Below are 22,126 nucleotides of genomic sequence, written 5' to 3' on the forward strand. Positions count from 1 at the left end.
ATCGCCTCTAGGCACTGTGGTATCATGTGAGGTGGAAGGGAGGTGGCACGGGGGGGGGGGGGGGGACTTGTGTTGGGAGGGGGAATTTGAATTTGGGAGGCAGCTGGGGGTAAGATTTGTTCTAGGATGGGAAATTTGATGGGGGTGCTAGGAGTTGTGGTTTAGGGGGACTTATGCTAGGAGGGTGGGATTTAAAGGGGGGTTGTGCTAGAAGAGGTGATATGGTAGAGCACTGAAGAGACTTGAGCTAGGAAGGGAAATTCTCTCATGATGGTGGTGGTGGGGGGGGGGGGGCAGGAATTTGTGCTAGTAGGGGTGATTTGTGCTGGGAGGAGGGATTCAGAGTTGGAGCAAGACGATGTGAAATTTTAGAGGTAGAAGATTTTTCCTGACACATAATTCTCATAAATCTTGGGGAGAGGCAGTTTGGTATGTTTCGCCCAGGGCTCTAGATTACCTCATCGTGGCACTGCCCACACTCAATGTGGATAGGAGAGTCCTGTCAGCTGTGTCACTTCCCCACCATCAGAATACACAGATAAAGTCTATAGCCTGCAGCATTGACCAAGTGAGAAAATACCAAAAGGACGGTTGAACAGAATTTGATCGGTAGACAGTCTTCTGTTCAATCACAGTGGCCAAACATGGATGGAAAATCATCCAATCCCTGCTGATCTGGGTGAAGTTTGATCCATACAGTGGGGACGGAAATTATTCAGAACCCCTTACATTTTTCACTCTTTGTTATATTGCAGCCATTTGCTAAAATCATTTAATTTTTTTCCTCATTAATGTACACACAGCACCCTATATGGACAGAAAAACACAGAATTGTTGACATTTTTGCAGATTAAAAAAAAAAAAAAGAAAAACTGAAATATCACATGGTCCTAAGTATTCAGACCCTTTGCTGTGACACTCATATTTAACTCGGGCACTGTCCATTTCTTCTGATCATCCTTTAGATCAGGGATATACAATTGGTGGACCTCCAGCGGTTTCAAAACTACAAGTCCCATCATGCCTCTGTCTCTGGGTGTCATGCTTCTGATTGTCAGTGTCTTGCTATGCCTCATGGGACTTGTAGTTCTGCAACAGCTGGAGGTCCACTAATTGCATATCCCTGCTTTAGATGGTTGTACACCTTCATGTGAGTCCAGCTGTGTTTGATCATACTGATTGGATTTTATTAGGAAAGCCACACAACTTAAAATGATTTTAGCAAATGGCTGCAATAGAACAAAGAGTGAAAAATGTAAGGGGGTGTGAATATTTTCCCCCTGTATACAGCCAGCTTAAGAGGAAAGAGCAGCACTGATGAGTGAATGACTGAAGAGGTAGAAGCAGCACAGATGCGTTAACGATGATGAGGGGGGAAAGGGCAGAACTAACGAGTGAAGGGTGCTGAAGAAGTAAACTAGCACTGATGAGAGAAAGACTATGGAGGGGAGAAGCAGTATTGACGAGTGAACGATTCTGAAGGGGTATAAGCAGCACTGATAAGTGAATGATGCTGAAGAGGGCAAAGCAACACTGATGAGTGAATGATGCTGAAGACATGAAAGCAGCACTGATGAGTGAATGACTAAGGGAGGTAGAAGCAGCACTGATGAGTGAATGATGCTGAAGGGGTATAAGCAGCACTGCCGTGTGAACGATGCTGAAGACATAAAAGCAGCAATGATGAGTAAATTATGCTGAAGACATAAAAGCAGCACTGATGAGTGAATGATGCTGAAGGGGAAAGGGCACCATTAATGAGTGAATGATGCTAAAAGGCAAAGGATGGCACTAGATAAAGATGCTGAAAAAGTAAGAGCAGCACTGAAAGGTTAATTGCTATGTACAGTTACAGCTCTTTCAATTTGTGAATAAAAAGCTGGAAGGCCATAATGAACATGTCATAATGGTAAAGAGAAAGACACGGCTAGTTTTGCAAATTTATTCTTTGTGATTATAAAAGATATATATATAAAAAAAAAGGCAAATATATTCAAATATATCAAATAATATAACAAATTTCTATTAGTGCAAATAATAACCTTAATCACTAAATAGTGATATATGTGGTAGGTGATATACCAAAAAAAATAAATAAATAAATAAATAAATAAATAATAATAAAAAAAACACAAAACACACAAAAAAGAATTAAAATAATATAAAACAACACCCCCCCGGCTGCTGCACACACAGAAAATGCGTTCACTTCACATCTAAAATATACATAACAAAACAGTGTTGAGCTTCCTAAATAACTCCCAATAAATCATAAAGACTATGTGATTAACTTGCAATATGGCAAGATACTAAGTGCACAATCAAATATTCATAGTCCCTGACCGGGAATAGTGAAAAATACACAATAATGAAATAAAGGTGTTCCCTCTGTGGGAATAGTGAACAATAAACAGTAAAGATAAAGTCCACAGACTCAAAAAAAAAAAAAATAGAATAAAAATAAGAGTCCGAATGCACAAAAATAATCCTCAAAGTCTTCTGCACAAAAATCGCACAACACACCACCAGTGCATAAACATTGGAAATGCAAGTGCACATTATTGTGTATTTTTCACTATTCCCAGTCAGGGAATATGAATATTTGATTGTGCACTCAGTATCTTGCAAGTTAATCACATTATTATTTAATGATTTATTGGGAGTTATTTAGGAAGAGCAACACTGTTTTGTTATGTATATTCAAATATATACAGTTGTGCTCATAAGTTTACATACCCTGGCAGATTTTATGATTTCTTGGCCATTTTTCAGAGAATATGAATACCACAAAAACTTTTTCTTCTTACTCATGGTTAGTTGATTGATAATAAATGGCTTCATCCAAACACTGTGTTTACTCTTTTTAAATCATAATGGCAACAGAAACTACCCAAATGAACCTGATCAAAAGTTTACATATCCCAGTTCTTAATACTGTGTATTTCCCCCTTTAACATCGATGACAGCTTGAAGTCTTTTGTGGTATTTGTGGATGAGGTTGTTTATCTTCTCAGATGGTAAAGCTGCCCATTTCTCTTGGCAAAAAGCCTCCAGTTCCTGTAAATTCTTGGGCTGTCTTGCATGAACTGCACGTTTGAGATTTCCTCAGAGCTCAGTCTCCTGACCTCAATATCATTGAGCCACTCTGAGGAGGAGGGGTTACCCTTGAAACGCGTCAGTTCATTTGGACTGCTCTCATCCCACTCAAGTCTACTGGCTAGCAGATCCTATTGGATAAGGCCGTTAATGAACTCTGTTCACTTGATTACGTGATTACTGCCATATTCACTTTAGTACTCATTTGTCAGTACACTACTTTATTTTTAATACATTTCTGTGTTACAAAAGTAACGCGCAAGGTTAGTGTGCCCTCTGTTCTGGTTTTCTTTTAGAGTTACTCCTGGGTTCTCCCTGACCTGTGGATAGTGGCAGCAAAGCCAATGCAGTGGTGTGAGCTGTGAGGACCCCCTCCCCATTCTTCAATTAACCCCATGGCAACTCTTGGAGCACAGGAGCATTCGTTTCTATATGGGTTTATTGACTAAAGGCAAAGGCTGTTCACTTTGCAAGAACATTTTCCCTTAGCTTAGTGAATGTTATGAAAATTCACCTTGCAATGAATCATGTGCATTGAAAAAAAAAAGTTTTTTGCTTGCAAGTGATTGGTCACATCATGGAAGTTATGAGTTTCAGCTCACTAAACTAAGAGAAAATTCCCTTGTAAAGTGAACACTCAATTTGTCTTTAACCACTTCAGCCCTGGAAGGCTTTGCCCTCTTCCAGACTAGGCCATTTATTGCGATACGGCACTGCGTTGCTCTAACTGGCGATTGCGTGGTCATGTGACATTGTACCCAAAACAAAATTTATGTCCTTTGCCCCCACAAATAGAGCTTTCTTTTGGTGGCATTAGATCACCTATCCGTTTTGTTTTGTTTTTTGCGCTATAAACAAAAAAAGGACCAACAATTTTGAAAAAAAAAATATATATTTTGTACTTTTTGCTATAATAAATATACAAAAATAAATAAAAGATTTCTTCATCAGTTTAAGCCGAATATATATTCTTCTGCATATTTTTGGTAAAAAAAAAATAGCATCTACAAAATAGGGGGTAGATTTATGGCATTTTTTATTTTTTTTAATAGTAATGGTGGAGATCTGCGATTTTTATCAGGACTGCGACATTGTGGCGGGCAGATCGGACACTTAACACTATTTTGGGACCATTGACATTTATACAGCAATCAGAGCTAAAAATAGCTACTGATTACTGTATAAATGTCACTAGCAGGGAAGGGAATAATACTAGGGGGCGATCAAGGGGTTAACTGTGTTCCCTAGGTGTGTTCTAACTTAGTATGAACACACGATCGGTCTCCTTTCCCATGAGAGAACCGGGAGGTGTGTGTTTACACACACACACACACACACACACACATCCCGGTTCTCGTTCTGTCACGAGCGATTTCGGGTGCCCGGCAGATATCGCACCACCCAGGCACACGCATTGGCTCCGGGGACACGCGGCGGCCACGTGCGCACGCCTGCTATGATGTCTTAAAGTGGTTGTATAGTCTATTTTTTCCTATAAGGCTTACCTGGAGGTAAAAAAAAACATCTCCTAAACCTGTACCAATTAGGAAATATTCCCCTTGCAATGAGCCACTGACTGCAGCGGCGCATGCGCACAGGGGATTCTCGGCTGTAAGCCCGGCAGACATCAGACCCTGCCGGAAAGAAGTCAGTGACGACATCGCGGCTCCAGCCACTCACAGCTCTGGAGCCACGATACCCTGAAGACACTCCAAGGCAACATGTCATCTCCCTCGGCGTGGACCAGGTGAGATACCGATGTCTCGTTCTAAGGTAAGTATTTCATAATGAGCTAGTATGCATGCCTTTTGCCCAACAGGGTTATTTAAAAAAATAAAATAAAAGGGTCAGCGGGTATACAACCGCTTTAAAGGAGCGACGTACAGCTACAGCCATTTGCGCAGCCGTGCCAACCCGCCGCAGCTGGTCGGCTAGCGGTTAAGATTAAAACCTCATGATGCCTTATTTACTTTACTACAGTAACACTTTCATCATTAAACCAATTTTGCTATGGCTCCCTACTGATTTTGTACGTTTGCCCACTGACAAAGAAATGATTGGTCTAGAATTTTAATGGTAGGTTTATTTTAACAGTGAGAGACAGAACAAAAAAAAAATCCAGAAAAATGCATTTCCAAAAAGTTATAAATTGATTTGGATTTTAATGAGTGAAATTATTATTTGACCCCTTCGCAAAACATGGCTTAGTACTTGATTGCAAAACCCTTGCAGGCAATCCCAGAGGTCTGACGCTTCTTGTAGTTGGCAACCAGGTTTGCACACATCTCAGGAGGGATTTTGTCCCACTCCTCTTTGCAGATCCTCTCCAAGTCATTAAGGTTTCAAGGTTAACGCTTGCTAACTCAAACCTTCAGCTCCCTCAACATATTTTCTATGGGATTAAGGTCTGGAGACTGGCTAAGCCACTCCAGGACCTTAAAGTGGAGGGCCACCCTGAAAACAAAAAAATATTAAAAATTACAAAAAAATATAAAAAACAAAAAATGAAAAAAAATTTTTTTTTTTTACTTACCAGAAATGCCTGTTGCTAGGCACTTTCTCCTAATCTTCCTCTTCCTCCTCCGCGGAGATCTTCTGTCTTCTGTCTTCGTCGCGGCGTCTTCTGGGTAATGGGTCGCGCTGTGTTCTGGGAACTGTGTGTTCCAGAACACAGCGCGTCCCATTCAGAAAGCTCTGCGGGACTCGCGCATGCGCAGTAGCTGCGGGACTCGCGCATGCGCAGTAGGAAACGGGCAGTGAAGCCGTAAGACTCCACTGCCTGTTTCCCTTACAAGGAATGGCGGCGCCGGGACCCGAGAGCCGAGGGACGGGTCGGCCTCGGGCGGCCGACATCGCGGGCGCCCTGGACAGGTGAGTGTGTTGATTAAGTCAGCAGCTGCAGTGTTTGCAGCTGCTGACTTTTTTTTTTTTTTTTCGTATAACCGACCCTCCTCTTTAATATGCTTCTTTTTGAGCCATTGCTTTGTTGCCGAGTGTACTGCAATGGCAGACGGGACTTGTAGTTTATTCAATCACTGACCTCGGGGGCCCCATCGATTTCAAATTTGACAGCTAAAGAACCCCTGCAGCTGTCACGGGCGAGGGGGTTGGTGACTGCTTATCAGCATGTTACACCTTAAATATGGTTGTAACATGTTGTTAAATACGGAAATGAGCCTTTAATGGTATTTCCTAAAAATCCTTCATGATTAGCTAAACGCATGTTCTATTCTGTAGAGTACATGCTTAGATTTTTTTTATACTGCTAGTATTTTAACCCAAGATTGTATACGCCTTTTCTTGCTAGCTATAATGATGTTCATTTTAGAGCCAAGCTACCCCTTCCCATCCTCTGTACTGACCAATGGCAATCTCCCAGCTCCTCCTCCTCCAATATCATAGTAATTAAAAGCCATAGCTGAATGACACACTGATAAAATCCCAACAGCTGCAAGCACAGTAATAGGCTGTGCCCTCTTCCGTCCCCGATTTTAAAGAGTTGATGTACAGTACTATAGGCCCAGAGACCCATTATCAGCCAACAGAGAAGGACGGACTTCTTGGTTTTCGGTTGCAGTCATGTACTGCATTGTTATTGCTTACATGCCTACTGTACACGCTTCTGTAATGCACTGAGCCATATGGTGGCACTCTATAAATAAAAGATAACAAGGGAGCATCAGAGAAGGTATAAACGCTGCAACCGACGACCAACACAATTCTAACACTGCACTGAAGAAGCCATTAGGAAAAAACGCCAAAACATATCGGATCGCCTTCTACTGAAATAACGCCCCCTCTATGACAGCTAACATATTGACAGAATCTCTGGCCCTTAAAGCAAGGAAGATGTAACACGGATTGGCTATACCACAATTCCTTATGCCTTGAGCACAGTAAAAATATCAGTTTCGATCAGGAAAGGTTAATGAAGAATCGAGGCAGAGATGAGCAGAATGCGATCGTGTGTTTGCATGATAAGCCGTGGGAGGACTATAATTATTTTCAAAAGAGTTCTCAAAAAAAAAAAAAAAAAAAAAAGAGAGATACTGCATTAACTGTTTAGATAAAGAGCTAAAGGAAATGAAAATTGTGCCAAAGCTTCATGGCATGCATGAAAAAAAAAAAAAAATTCCTCCTACCACAGCAAAGACAGAAGATCTCACTGCTGCCTGCTGGGGGTTCACCTCATTTTTTTTATTGTAAAGCTTAGTTGCTGAAATTCTATCAAGAACAAATTCAGAGACGAGATTATTATTGCCGAGTATTAGGTTCCGAAAAAAAATGAACCCATATGATGCTTAGTAATGACTTTAACACAACACTGACTCACTAACCCAAGACTGTGAATGTCATCCTCGTCTGTTTGCTTTTTAGGTCGTGATGCAAAGAATGCATTTGGCCTTTTGTTTCTTGTTCTTGTGGCAGCACAATCTGAAAAAAATTGTGTTCTCTATGACACATAACCAGCGTGTCTAGTAAGTCACAAACTTGCAGAAGAACTCCAGTCTAACAGAAAAGCACAATGTGGTTTACAATTAAAAAAAAAACGGATTTATTCAGCAAATAAAAACCGCTCATCACCTTTACTTTGCAAGAGCTGTAGAAAACAAAAACCTAATACATAAGTCTGTTATAAAGATAACAGTAGGCATTCCTAGCGTTATAATGGCGAGACAGGGGGCAGTCCTTCTCTTGGCTGTATTTATCCCTAAGGGGATATTGTATCAAAATCCAACCACTTCACTGCAATTAAAGAGTAAAAGAAAAGTCTTATAAACGTCTAGAATGTGATCACCACAAGTGTGGTTTCAGGCAGCAGGGCAGGTACAATTACATAAGACGCACATTACACATTCATCGTTTCTCCAGGGACAGCAACCTCATAATCACCGCAAATAATACAAGATTCCTTCATCAGCAAATATGAAATAAACGTTTTTATCAATTCTAATCTTTGCTTCTGCCTAGCAGCACTAGGGTCGCCGGTTCGAGCACAACCATGACATTACTTGCCTGGAGTTTGCATGTTCTCCCTGCACCTACATGGGTTTCCTCCAGGTACTCTGGGGGTTCCTCCCACACTCCAATGACATGCTGGTAGGTTAATTGATTCCTGCATAAAATTGGCTACTACTATGTGTATGTATGAATGTGAAATAGGGACCTGAGAATGTACACTCCTTGTGGGCAGGGACTGATGTGAATGCACAATATACAGTAGATATAAAAAGTCTACACATTCCTGTAAAAAAGGTTAGGTTTCTGTGAAAAAATTAGACAAATATAAATAATTTCAGAACTTTAATGTGACCTATAAACTGTACAATTCGGTTTAACAACAAACTGAAATCTTTTAGGCAGAGGGAAGAAAAACTAAATAAATAAAATAATGTGGTTGCATTAGTATGCACACCCTCTTATAAGTGGGGATGTAGCTGTGTTCAGAATTAGGCAATCACATTCAAACTCATGTTAAATAGGAGTCAGCACACACCTTCCATCGTTTAAAGTCCCTCTGATTAACCCCAAATAAAGTTCAGCTGTTTTAGTAGGTCTTTCCTGACATTTTCTTAGTTGCATCCAACATCAAAAGCCATGGTCCGCCGAGAGCTTCTAAAGCATCAGAGGGTTCTCATTGTTAAAAGGTATTAGTCAGGAGAAGGATACAAAAGAATCGCCAAGGCATTAGATATACCATGGAACACAGTGAAGACAGTCATCATCAAGTGGGGAAAATATGGCACAACACTGAAATTACCAAGAACTGGACGTCCCTCCAAAATTGATGAAAAGAAGAGAAGAAAACTGGTCAGGGAGGTTGCCAAGAGGCCTACAGGAACATTAAAGGAGCTTCAGGAATATATGGAAAGTACTGGCTATGTGGTACATGTGACAATCTCCCATATTCTTCATATGTCTGGGCCATGGGGTAGAGTGGCAAGACGGAAGCCTTTTCTAACATCCAAGCCTGGCTAAATTTAGCAAAAACACATCTGAAGTCTCCCAAAAGCATTTGGGAAAATGTGTTATAGTCTGATGAAACCAAAGTTGAACTTTTTGGCCATAATTACAAAAGATATGTTTGGTGCAAAAACAACACTGCACATCACCAAAAGTACACCATACCCACAGTGAAGCATGGTGGTGGCAGCATCATGCTTTGGAGTGATTTGCTTTTTTTTTTTTTTTTTAGCTGGAAAAGGGGCCTTAGTCAAGGTAGAGGGAATTATTAACACTTCCAGATACCAGTCAACATTGGCACAAAACCTTCAAGCTTCTGCTAGCTAAAGCTAAACATGAAGAGGAACTTCATCTTTCAGCACGACAATGATCCAAAACATACATCCAAATCAACAAAGGAATGACTTCACCAGAAGATGATTAAAGTTTTGGAATTCCCCAGCCACAGCTCAGACCTAAATTAATTGAAAATCTGTGGGGTGATCTGAAGAGAGCTGTGCACAGGAGATGCTGATAGATTTGGAGTGTTTTTGCAAACAGTGGGCAAATATTGGCACATAAAGATGTACCATGCTGATAGACTCATACCCAAAAAAACTCTTCAACAACGTATTAGTTTAAGGGTGTGTACACTTATGTAACCATATTATTTGAGTTTTTTTATTTTTACTTCCCTCCACCTAAAAGATTTTAGTTTGTTGTTCAACTGAGTTGTACAGTTTATAGGTCACATTAAAGGCGTAAAAAGTTCTGAAATGATTCTTCTTTGTCTCTTTTTTTACATCACAGAAACCTGACATTTTAACAGGGGTGTGTAGACTTTTTACATCCACTGTATATGTAAAGTACTGCGAGAATTGATGGCGCTATATAAATACCTGTAATACCTTCCATCTTCCAAATCTTACAGGGTGATAGGGGGAGCTTTAAGGGCCGCTTCACACTATTGTGATGGCAGACATTGCTTGTAATGCGCAGCACACTGCTGTTCACATTACATGCGATGTCTGCCATACAGATAGTATGGCTGATATCGCACTGCATTCGGTGCAAACACGCACAGGACCCTTTTTTCTGTTCAGACCAGAGCCAGATCGCAAATGTGTTCACACATATGCGATCCGATTCATGTCCAAACTGTCAGTTCGCAGTGCGATAGGAGAGCTGAAACGGGGGAGTCGTTAACATACGACAACACTCCCCAGCAATTCGCATATGGCAGTGTGAACTGCGGTGCGTTCCGGGTGTGATGCGGGAACCCGCAGTTGATTCGCAGGGTTCTCACATCGCAATAGTGTGAACCGGCCCTAAATCACAGGTTTTTTCAAAGTGCAGTTTCAATGCTGTGAGGAGATGTCTATGTAGTATGCTAGTGATACCAAAACTGTCTCATTGCGTACAAAGGTAAAGTAAACTGCTTTCTCTCGGATTTCCAAACAGTTTACAGGTAATGTAAAACTGCACTGCAGCATTGCTATGTGACCAAGCCCTTAATGTACAAATTAGCTAATTTTCAAATCCAGACAAAACTATTTGCTTATCTTTACCACCAGCTTTAAGGGCCCATTCACACTAGTTTGATGCACGTTATGTCACAAATGATAAACTGTAGAGAAGACCTGAAGACTGGGGATTCCATGAGCAAAATGGCTTAAGAAGAACTTAACTACCCCATAACAACCCCCAACAGATCCTTCCTTCCTTCCATACTGCACAGCCATGGAAAGTATCATGGGTTGCTATGGCCAAGAAGAACTAAACTTCCTTTAGTTATTTTTATACTCAAAACCCCACCACCCTATTAGGTTTACTCTGAAGGTGCAATAGAGGAGTCTTGTTAGTTGTTGTGAGCATGAAGAATAAGTATTCAAACGTTTGATCAGAAGGCCCTCTGCTGCAAGATGCCTCAAAGGAAAAAATCTCTTCACTGCGGTATGTGCTATAAATTGAAAGTAATATATCTATGCTATAATCCTGTATGCCTCCATATTGCTTACCTAATAACATCGGGTAATGCCAGGACTATGAAAAGCAAAAGGTTGAGGTGGCCTGCCAGGTCCATAAGCTTGACGTGGCCCGTCAAGTCCACCAAAAGTACATAAACTAACATTACTGGTAAAGTGTAGGCAACTTTAAATGCTTGCTAGTACCTGGCCTGGTCTTCAAATCAAACCCGTATTGTACAGCAGACACATGGATCATGGGCCCAGGCTGAAAGATGGGCTTTGACTTTTATCAAAAGTGAATTGAAGTGTCCCTTCCCAGCACTTTGACTGTTATCATTCAACTGTCAAATGCCAGAGCTGCTATGCTTCTGACACTTGTATGACTAGGAGGGGGTCTCAATGTAGACTTGGAGAGAAGATGAGGACCTAAATATGGTCTGGGTCCCTGTTCTGACTCTTTGGTGTTTACTTAAAAGGAGGACAATAGAGATAAAATCAGCAGTGCACAGCAAGTATACAAGCTGATGTGAATAGGAAGTTGCTGATCCAAGCAGCATTGTGTGTAATGGCCTTTGTCAGATGTTTTCTGGTCCAAGTTTTCTTTCTTTCTACAGGCCCAAAGCTTTCTAAAGCACTGCTCATTCTTCCAAACAGTGCATTCAAATACAAACCAGACATGAGTAAAGAACCATTCATTTTACATATGTATACACTGATTCCAAGTTCTCTGGACTCCTTTTATAATATTACCCCTTAAGATACATTAGAATCTTTATAATAAAAGAAAAAAAAAACACCTTTCTGGGACCTTTATGTGTAATCTGAATACACAATATATCATATTATATCATGGTATAGAACGCCCCATCACTACGTTTGAAGGCAGCTTGCACCCCCCACCAGGGAGTTAAAACAGAAAGTCTTCTAATAGTGAGAGAGCAATCATCTGCATGGCTGACTCTGCGGTGAGGTTCATGTCACCACATCGTACACAAATACAGTCACTGTTTATAACATAGGAATGGAGGGCGAGGGTACTTGGGGAAGAAATCTAGGTCCACTCTAAGAATCGTGCTGAATAAACACACAAGTACCATGTAATCTCCAGCAATTTACTACAAGTAAAACAGCCTTTATGGCCGCGAATGCCACTATGTCAACCAATTAGGCAGTCTATTATTAAAAACGTGGTATGTTGGGTCTACCGGAGATCAGGTCACATCGTCGCTCATTATTAATTAGACTGCTTTGAATTGTAGACCTGCATCCCTCCTCACACATGACTGATCAATGAATCATGGAAGTAGTAGATTGTGGTGCATGCAGGGGCCTCACTCACCCTGGTCCTGCAGCCACTCCATTAATTGTTCCCTGGAAGGCAGCTGTAGACTCTCCCTATACCAGCCATTCAATCCTTTCCCTGCTGGCACCTTCACATCACTCCCAGTACACACATCGGATCCAGGGGTAGAGCGGAGATGAAGAGAGCGAGTGCCGTCCCTGTCTGTTTATGTGCTTGTCTGGGAGATGAGCCTGGATGTGAGAGTGGAAAGGAGGGGGGGGGGGTGTATGGGCCAGGAGCTGGTCAATTACCGGCACAGGGGGCTCTCTTGGGGATGCCTGTTAAAGTGTACAGGGGCGGGGACCTCAGGGAGGATGGAAAAGGCTTATGGAATACTACATGATAGATACAGGAGCAGCAGTAAGAATATTGGATTCCACTTAACAATACAGCATAGGCTGATGTGTACTGCCTGGTTTTACAATCTACGAGCAGAGGCTCTAGCTGATACTGCTTCTGTGCCTGCTATACTGCCAACATCCCAACTGCCCTGTATCCAAGGATAGCTGGGATGTGATAGCTGGGATGTTGGCAATGCAGCTGGATGAGCTCTCCATGGTCCTGACCACACTGGACTGTCATAACACAGTACTGATAGGAGGGGAAACAGGACAATTTTCTCCTTAGAATCAAAACTGTAGTAAACACACAGCAGTGGAACTCCAAGTATGTGCAAAAAAAAAACACGATCGCTGGAGAAAAGCAGCCGAACGCCCCTTCATTACTTACAGCGTGTAACACAACACTTGTTTTCAGCTTATTCATTAAGAATATCAAAGACACGTGTATACAAAGCCACAAATCGAAACAGACATTTTCTCACTCCCAGCCAGCGAAGCTGAACACGTTCAGTTTTACTGCAAGTGACATCCCTGCCCCAGAACAAGCACACTGTCAATGAAACTGAAGCCTCGCAGTTGTGCTAATTACACACAATGCACCTGGCAGTCAGAAATCATCTCAAAGTGTGCGTTCACCTTTTCAGGAAAAAAATTAAGAGGTAAACACACCCTACACCCCCCCCCCCCCAGGTTATTCAGTTGCATCATCCACACAACCCAATGATGAAGCAGTACCCCTGGGGTTTGAAAACTGTGCAGTTCTGCTTCTTCCTCATTCTTTAGGGATGCCAAGATGGATCAAAGCAGTTATGATTGGTCAGTACAGTCATGTGCCAGAGCTAACCCAACCATTCCGATCCATCCCAGTGTCCCTAGGAAAAGAGGAGGAAGAACAGCATGGTTTTCAAACCCTAGGACTGCTGCACTTAGATATGTAGATGGTGAGACTGTATCACCCATGGAGGCAAGTTCGGGGGGGGGGGGGGGGGGCGACAGTGGAGGGGAGAAGGGGGCGTTGAGCCGAATACACAATATACAATTTTCTTTAGATTTTCCAAAACCCATATAGTATGAGGTCATACTAAACACTTTCAATTTGTATGCAAGGCAGGCCCTTACACTACATTTCAAGGAAATCTAACAAAAGTTGTATAGTGTGTATCCAGCTTTAGTTTAGCTTTTCACATAAGAAAAATTCTATGATAATGCTTACAGTTGCCCTGCTAATTTGTGTTAAATGTGATCTTTAATGGTACTTTTTTCCCTACTAGTTAAAAATTAAAAGCGAAGTCACATTAAACCTGACCATAACTGAGCATGTCACATAAATCTTTTACCTTTCCCTCCAGAAGTCCCAGACAATAGGACAAGTTGGCTAACTACACAGTTGTCAAATGACAAAAAAAAAAAAAAAAAAGAAGGAGAACAAAGTGTAGAGCAGGGGTCAGCAACCAGTAGATTGCGGACAGGTGATTGGTAGATCGCGGTCTGGGCTTGATGACCCCACAATACCAGAGTATCACTGCGCAATGCAGAGGAACTACTTGCAAAGTTGGAGTTGTAGTAGGGAGCAAGAGCCACATGAGCCAATGCCTCCGCTGTAATGCTGGCTCCCGTCCCATGCGGAGTGATACCAACTGCATTGCACATCTTATCCCGGCTAGCGATCTCCAGAGTGGTGCAAGTAGCAAGAAAGAAGAGATTTTCAGGTCAATGTGAAGCAATACACTGAGCATAATAGTATTGGGCTGCTTTTACACTGATGCACTGCGGTTTTCTGCAGTTCTCCACATCTTGCCCACCATATAGCTCATAAGTGCAGGCCCTAACACCCACATGCTGCCTATATGCTTCTATGGAAAGCGAGGATTCTGTGCTGGAGCAGATACCTACCAGTCTCTGTCTGTGATCAGGACCTAGTAGAATGGGCTCCCAATCATCGTGATAATCACAGGATCGTTGTCATTGGCTAAGAAGTCTGCTCTGCCTCCTGGCATCAAGACCAACTTATAGGGTTGCTGGGAAGTGGTTAAACTAGCACAAAAAAGGTAACTATTGTATCAGGGGCAACCAAAAGGGTACATATAGCGGTGGTTAAAAAACCAGCATAAAACTCAGTAGAGGAGAATGAATTGATGCCTTAGCCACTACTGATAAACACGTGCTTATGAAGCTGTTATAACAATACTTCTACCACCACAACAATGGTAAGAAAGCTGAATTTTGAATTTTTTTTCTCAAGAAAAAAGAAATAAAAAAATCTGGTCCTTTCTTAAAGGATAACTGTGGTTTTATGAACAAACATGGATCCGATTTCAGGCAATTCCTGCTGTATTGGCCAAAATTAATTACCCCTCAGCTCGAAGAGTCGATTCCTCAATCTTTGGTTAAGGAGCTGACAGGAAAATTCATGGGCAAACAGCGAAAACATCTCAACAGATGCAGGCACTGTAAGTAATCCGCTGGTACTAGCTGTCAGAATACCATAGCCAGCCCTGCAGATTCGTCCATTTACACTATTTAGCATGGATAGGGGACTCAAGTGAGCATGGGAAGGTAGGGCCAACATAAGACCGTTTGGTGATTGGTTTGGGAGATGCAGGTAAGGAAATCGAAGGACAACTTTAGGGCTCCTTTACACGGACATGTCCATGTACGGAGCCCGCTCTGCTCAGCAGGGGATCGCTCCATCGACCCCCGTTGAGCAAAAAGATGACAGGTCCATCTCTGCACATTGTTCAGGGACGGACCTGTCAGAGCGCCACTGTCCCCTATGGGCGATCGGATGACGGCGGACCATAGAGTCCATCATCACCCGATCCGATGATGGATATAAAAATAGGTTTTTCCTCCGTCACATTTTTCGGATCGGGTCGGATGTCAGCAGACATGTTACCGCTGTCATCCGTCCCTCCATTGACCTCTATGGAGTGTCCGTTCAGGTCCGTTCAGGTCCGCCTAAAAAACTGACAGGCGGACCTGAACGGATCGTCCGTGTGAAAGGGGCCTTACAGTAAAAAGGTTATTTTAGGTTATACTTCCATGAGAAATACACAGCAGCTGCCATTGCTGACCTCCGCTTTAAAATGCTAGTTCTCTGACAGTTCTACTGACTGAGGATAATATGCAGATCAGCAAAATAAAGGAAAAGTCAATCGTGTCCTGCAATCTTGTTGTGTGTCATTGGCTAAACACACGGATCAGGAGAGTTAGCATAACTTCTAGCATTAGCTTGCTTAATCCCAAGCATCTACAAACTACTAGCTTGATAGTGAAGTATGTTTGCCAGAGGTCTGTATAACATCGGTGAAGCACAGCACCACCTTTATTTTTTTTTAAAGCATTACCTTGTAGCAACCTCTTTTTTTTGTCAAAGCTCAACCACTTGCCTACTGGGCACTTTTATCCCTTTCCTATCCAGGCCAATTTTTAGCTTTCAGCGCTGTCACACTTTGAATGACAATTGTGCACTCATGCAACACTGTACCCTTTTTTTGAGACAGATGGATCTTTCTCTTGGTGTTATTTAATCAACACTTTTTTTTTTTTTTTTTTTTTTTTTTAAATGTTCAGTCTTTTTTAGTTTGTTTAGCAAAAAATTAAAAATAAAGTCATAGTTTGTTATAAAATTTTGCAAACAGGTCATTTTTCTACTTCACTGATGTGAGCTCAGCGCTGATAAGGCTGTACCAATAGACAGCAGTGATTGGCAGCAGACGTGGGCACTGTTGGGACTGCACAGATAATCAATGCAGTGATTATCAGTGTAGATGTCCCTTTAACACAAGCCTCACGCTGTCAGCGTGAGGAAAGGAAAGACAATACACGGTTTGTGTCTAGATCATGATCAGCTGTCACTGGACACAACTGATCACGTGGTAAATGGGCGCTGTGATTGGCTCTTTATCCTGATCTGTGATCAGCTGAGTCCAAAGGACTCAGCGATCACAGAACGTGCGATCACGGGGGGACATCCATGTACGCCCTCCCAACAAAGTAATACTGGCCATACACTATACGAAAAATCGCCCGAAATTCGGTCATTAGACCATTTGTTCGTATTTTCGGCCAGTTAATGGGTACAAGGGCACAAAATCGATAATCCTTTCGATGTTTTTGAGCCGAAAAAAAAAACCAAGGACAAGTTTTGACATTTTCTGCCAAACAAATGATAAATTGAAAGGTTAATGTGTTTCCCGTCCGACTAGGTATATGTAAAAAAACAAACATAAAAAAGTATTTATGTCCACTGAATGATTTATCAGTCATTACATGATGGCAGTATCGTTTGTGCCCACGGCCGAATGTTCGTTTTTCAAAATTGGTTTCGCCCGATTTTTCGTATAGTATATGGCCAGCATAAGTCTGCACTTTAGCCGTCTTTTGGCTATAGCGTGGGTGGAAAGTGGTTAATTAACATGATGAAGTTAGAAGCCCATTTGCTACCATGCACAGCTGCACCAGATTCTGAAATTTCCAGTTTTAATAAGTCAACTCCAATATCTACATGGCGTTTGATCTGGTAGTTGCAGGTTTTACACGTGTCCTTTAACAAAAAAAAACACAATCAATTCATTTTCAAAGAAACTGGGTAATGTTTTCCAAATGGCGCTGTAGAAGTGTTAGCTATTTACGGGTTTCCTGAATGGAAATACCATTATTGTGCTCAAATGCATAAAATGTAATCCATTATATACTGCTAATAGCACAGACAACTGACCCTCGGCATCCTGAGTAGTCACTGACTAGTGATGACAACTCGTGTGGTCACTGATAACATTGGAAATTCCAAAGCGTCTGCTATCAACATGACCATGTGGCTGTGAACATCACAACACTCATTTGTAATGTTTTATAGAGATGTCTGACAGTGTTTAAGCAGACCATGACTTACATGCCATTATTAAAGTTAATCTATATGAGAATCTATTTTTGGTGGAGGAAATCAATGTGACCTTTCTTGCCATCTTTCCCCATTTGTAACCATGTGACACGCTATTAGGGAAACCAGTGATAACGCTGACTGATGAGACAGCACTCTAGTCATGACAAGATCACATGGGGCACCGTTTATTATTCAGCAAACAGCAGTTGAATAATGTTGGATGCCATACAGAAAGAGGGTTTTTCCTTCTCCTTTCCTCTTACTTCTTGTTTACTTCCCCCTCCTGCTCCTCTTCCGTCTTTCCTTCTTCTCTCTGCAATTTCTTGTAGTATGTTACTGGGGGCTCTCCCCTACGACCAATTTATGTTTTATACTACCGATTCTCTTTTACGTTATATTTGTACTGATAGGATTGTCTGTAATGTTTATAATGATGGGCTTTCATCCTCATCCCTTCCCTATGAATTGTTCTGGTATTTGACAATCCTGTTCTGCTACTCTTTATTTCCATATTTTTTATTTTGATGTTCATGGTCCTTGTAGACCCTTTACGACTATAAGCGCATTGAGCGCTGTTATCATAGATGTGCTGTAAATCTTTCAATACAAATATTGAAAAAGAAAATGTCATATTTGGTGATAAATCTGTACAAATCTAGCTCAGTTTTTGGGGGGAAAACAAAACGTGTTCCACCTCTCCGCCATCTCTGATGTATGACATCACTCGGGTGGCCGTCTGCACCTGACAGCAGCCAGTCTCTCTTCTCCTCCATCTGCTGCCTGAACTACAGGAGGCACATTCTGCACAGAAAATGCACCACATTATCACTGTTTGCAGGCAGCAATGGGATATGTACTCCCTAGAAATCGTACGTAGACCAATGGAGTAAGTAGAGGAGAAGCTATAAAGCATGCAGGGAATCCAGAATCCAGGGGGTTGCGGAAACTGCGAAACAAAAGTTAACCAAACATAAAAGCAGATGTTTGTTGCATAAGTATTGACAAGTCAAAACTGTAGACTGCATTTACAAATGCAGAATTTTTTTCAGGGTCGGTCACAAACAGTATTTAGGGTCACTGCCTTGCTTAGGCTACATTCGGACAGGTGTTTAGCCACACTGCAAATCCCAGCCACAAGAATCTACTGATTCTTGCAGCTGAACTGACAGCTGAGTGTGAATAGCTACGACTACCGAGCCTGTACAGTGCAATGACAGGCTGTCGGCAGCTATTCGGGACTGTTCGCACAGCCAGGTATTACCTGCGGTGATCCTGGCTGGATGCACAACATTTCGTCTGGAAAATTACAAAAGGGATTTAACTTTTCTTTTTTAACCACAATGTCTCTTATGCCGGTGTCCTATCATATACTGTCCCCCATCAGATAGTGTCCGCTGTGTACTGCACATGCGCAGTACACAGCACACACAGATTCCGAAAATACCCAAAGATGAACGGCGCCTGTGCCGTGAGTCCAGGTTCTATCCCCACCATCCAAGTGGACATAGAGTTGGAATATAAAAGAGCCGAGTGCAGCGAGGCCGAGCCTGAAGCGTGGCGAGCGAAGGGAGCCTGCGAGGGGCCCTCTAATTTTCACTACCCTATGTCCGCTTGGATGGTGGGGCTAACACCTCCACTCACGGTGCAGGCGCTGTTCATCTTCGGAGATTTTCCGAAGCTTTGTCTGCTCCATACGGACACTATATGATGGCAGGACACTATCTGCCAGAACACCGGCCATTGAAGGTGTGATTTTAAAGGAGATATTGTGTTCTCTTGATTCATCCAGGCCAGGAGAACACAGTCATTATTGCTAGCGGCTATAGCTGCTGGCAATAATCGCACAAAAAAAATTTGACAGGCTGGTTGTATCCATGTTGATGAACTTTCGAATCTTGGTCAGTCCCTGCTGAATTAGCCAAGATGTGAACATCTATCTTTGGCATTTTTTCTCTTCTGGAAAACCCAGCTTTGTGAAATCTCTAGATACCAGTTCACTCAATCCTCGTTCTGGAACTCTAACTTCTTCAGAGCTACCACTGGCCTCTTGGTGTCCTCATTATCCCTCCTGGGTTTTGGTGGAAAACAAACATGACTGTTTCATTTTATAACCATATTTTAAATTTGATGGATTTAAGAGTGTTCTGGGAAACGTTAACAATTTCGTATTTGGTTTTTCAATCCTACCCCAAATTGTGTTTTTCCAGAACTCTACCCCAGATATTGTTTGGATATCTTCTAGGTCTTTATGATACTTTTTATTTGGATATGTATTCTAACAAACTCGCAAACCAGCAGCTTCCAGTGCCCCCCGCATGCCTAAATTTCAGCGGTTCTGAATGGACAAAGCTCCAGCACATTTGGGTAGTGTCAATATCTTGATCTTGATATCTTGACCAATCCCTCCTACCCTTGTAACATTCCAACTCACCCATCACTATAACGAGCTGTCCCATTGACCAATAAAATGCATGGGACGGGACATTCATGCACCATCAAAATCAGGAAGTGCCAGTGATTTGCTTGTTCAGATCAGTATAGGAGACACCTAGGTGTAGGGGTGGCAATGAAATGGCTGCACTTTATAAGACATTCTATGTATTAAGATAAAAAAAAAAATCATTCTGTGTGCAGCAGCCCCTTAATACTTACCTGAGTGATGTCCACAAGTGCCTCGGCCATCTGGGACTCTTCTCCTGATTGGCTGAGACACAGCAGCAGCACCAATGGCTCCCACTGTTGTCAAAGTCAGTTAGCAAATCAGGAGAGAGAGGGGGCAGGGCTGAACTGATGTTCTGCGTCTGAATGGACACAGGGAGCTATGACTCAGCTCGGGTTCCCCCATAGCAAGCTGAGAAGAGGATCTGGGCTGCTCTGTGCAAAACCACTGCACAGAGCAGGGAAGTATAACAGGTTTGTAAAGTCTCCTTTTTTATTTCTCTAAAAACAACAATCACTTTAAATGAGAGTAACTTTAAAAACCATAAATAATGTACCTTTTGTATTCATGAATAATGGCCGATTAATTTATTGGTGAACATCCATCTTGCACTTACAGTTACACTAAAGATGTATTGCCTTATTGCATACATGGATTAAAATGTACAATTATAAATATCCTGTATAAATCAGGTTTGTTTTCTTTTTCATGGCTGCAAATCAGAAATAATGTAAACAGAAGGCGTTCGCTCTTTAATACAGGCCAATTTCACAAATATTATATCTTACTAAAAAACAAGGCTTGGAAAAGACTTTACAGTGAAAACCCAGAACTGTCTAGATGTGTTAAATTCTGCACAGCCGCTTTCCTCGGGCCAGGTTGGCAAGAAGACGAGTAACTACATGCCAAACTAGCAGAATGGAATCTTTGCTTGACCTTTATAGCACCACATGTAAGCCCATTCAGCCTACAAAAGACTCAAGACACAAAAGGGACAAAGTGTCTCAAAAGCCAGAATTTATAAGAGTACAAAGGCCGGACCTGCAAGTAAATAAAAAACAGGCTGTGTGTGCTGCTGCATGTTAATGAATATAAACCGTCAGATGTACTGGTGAAGCATAAGAAGCAGGGTTTGTATTTTAAGAGAAAATGTTGCTCTAAACCCGGGTTTGTACAATTATGCAGATTGTGTAAAACTTCATCTCATTTATTTTCTGAATCCTTCAGTTGTTAAAGTGGAGTGCCACCCAAAGGAGAAGTTCCGCTTTAAGTAAGACAGGTACCCGATCCCACTCGGATCCCCTAGGCCAGTGGTCATCAACCCTGTCCTCAGGGCCCACTAACAGGCCAGGTTTGCAAGATGACTTAAATAGATCACAGGTGATATCATTTGCTGCTCGGTGATTGCAGTATTCTAGTCTGCATCTCCCCAAGGTAATACATAAAACCTGACCTGTTAGTGGGCCCTGAGGACAGGGTTGATGACCACTGCCCTAGGTGATCCAAGCAGAGGTTCTCCCAGCCCCCTCCCTCCCTTCAGTCATCTGAGACATGTCACCATTCAGGGTACGCAGCACAACTTGCTCATGCACACCTGGCTGAGAAGTCCCAAGCTGACACAGATGGGTACCCACAGTTGAAATGCCGGTGTGTAGCTGGTGACTTTTAATCAACAAACTACTGGAGCTCCTCTTTAAGGCAATGCTCACACAAGTACACGAGATGACATACATCGATCAGCTCCAACTTCATAACCACCCACCTAATACTGAGTAGGACTCCCTTTTGCCGCAAAAAACAGCCCTGACTTGTTGAGGCATGGATTCGACCAGACCTCGGAAGATATGATGTTGTATCTGGCACCAAGCACTCAGTAGCAGATAGTTTAAGCCCTGTAGGTCAGGAGGTGGGGCCTTCATGGATCATTGTTTTTCAAGCACATCCCACAGACACTCAATTGGATTGAGATCTGGAGAATCTGAAGGCCTGTCAACACCTCAAACTTATTGCTGTGTTCCTCAAGACATTCTTCTACCATTTTTGCAGTACAGCAGGGCACATTATCCTGCTGAAAGAGGCCACTGCCATCAAGGAATACCGTTTTCATGAAGG

The 22,126-nt window shown here is 42.1% G+C and overlaps 1 protein-coding gene across 3 annotated transcripts in view; it reads right to left on the reverse strand.

Annotated features, from left to right (window-relative positions):
• The window catches only part of ABR (ABR activator of RhoGEF and GTPase), a 608,507-nt gene that overhangs the window by 408,643 nt on the left and 177,738 nt on the right, over nt 1–22,126 (reverse strand). The window contains exon 1 of one of the 3 annotated variants that reach the window (XM_077480320.1): nt 12,346–12,533. The exons of the other annotated variants lie outside the window; for them this stretch is intronic. Within the exon in view, the coding sequence (XP_077336446.1) occupies nt 12,346–12,367 (22 nt within the window). The 5' untranslated portion in view covers nt 12,368–12,533. Of the gene's footprint in view, nt 1–12,345; nt 12,534–22,126 lie in introns of those variants that run through there. 3 annotated transcript variants of the gene reach the window in all.

This window comes from Lithobates pipiens, unplaced genomic scaffold (genome assembly GCF_037356315.1).
Source record: "Lithobates pipiens isolate NorthernLeopardFrog02 unplaced genomic scaffold, aLitPip1_a1.2 Scaffold_16, whole genome shotgun sequence".
Taxonomy (NCBI): Eukaryota; Metazoa; Chordata; class Amphibia; order Anura; family Ranidae; genus Lithobates; species Lithobates pipiens.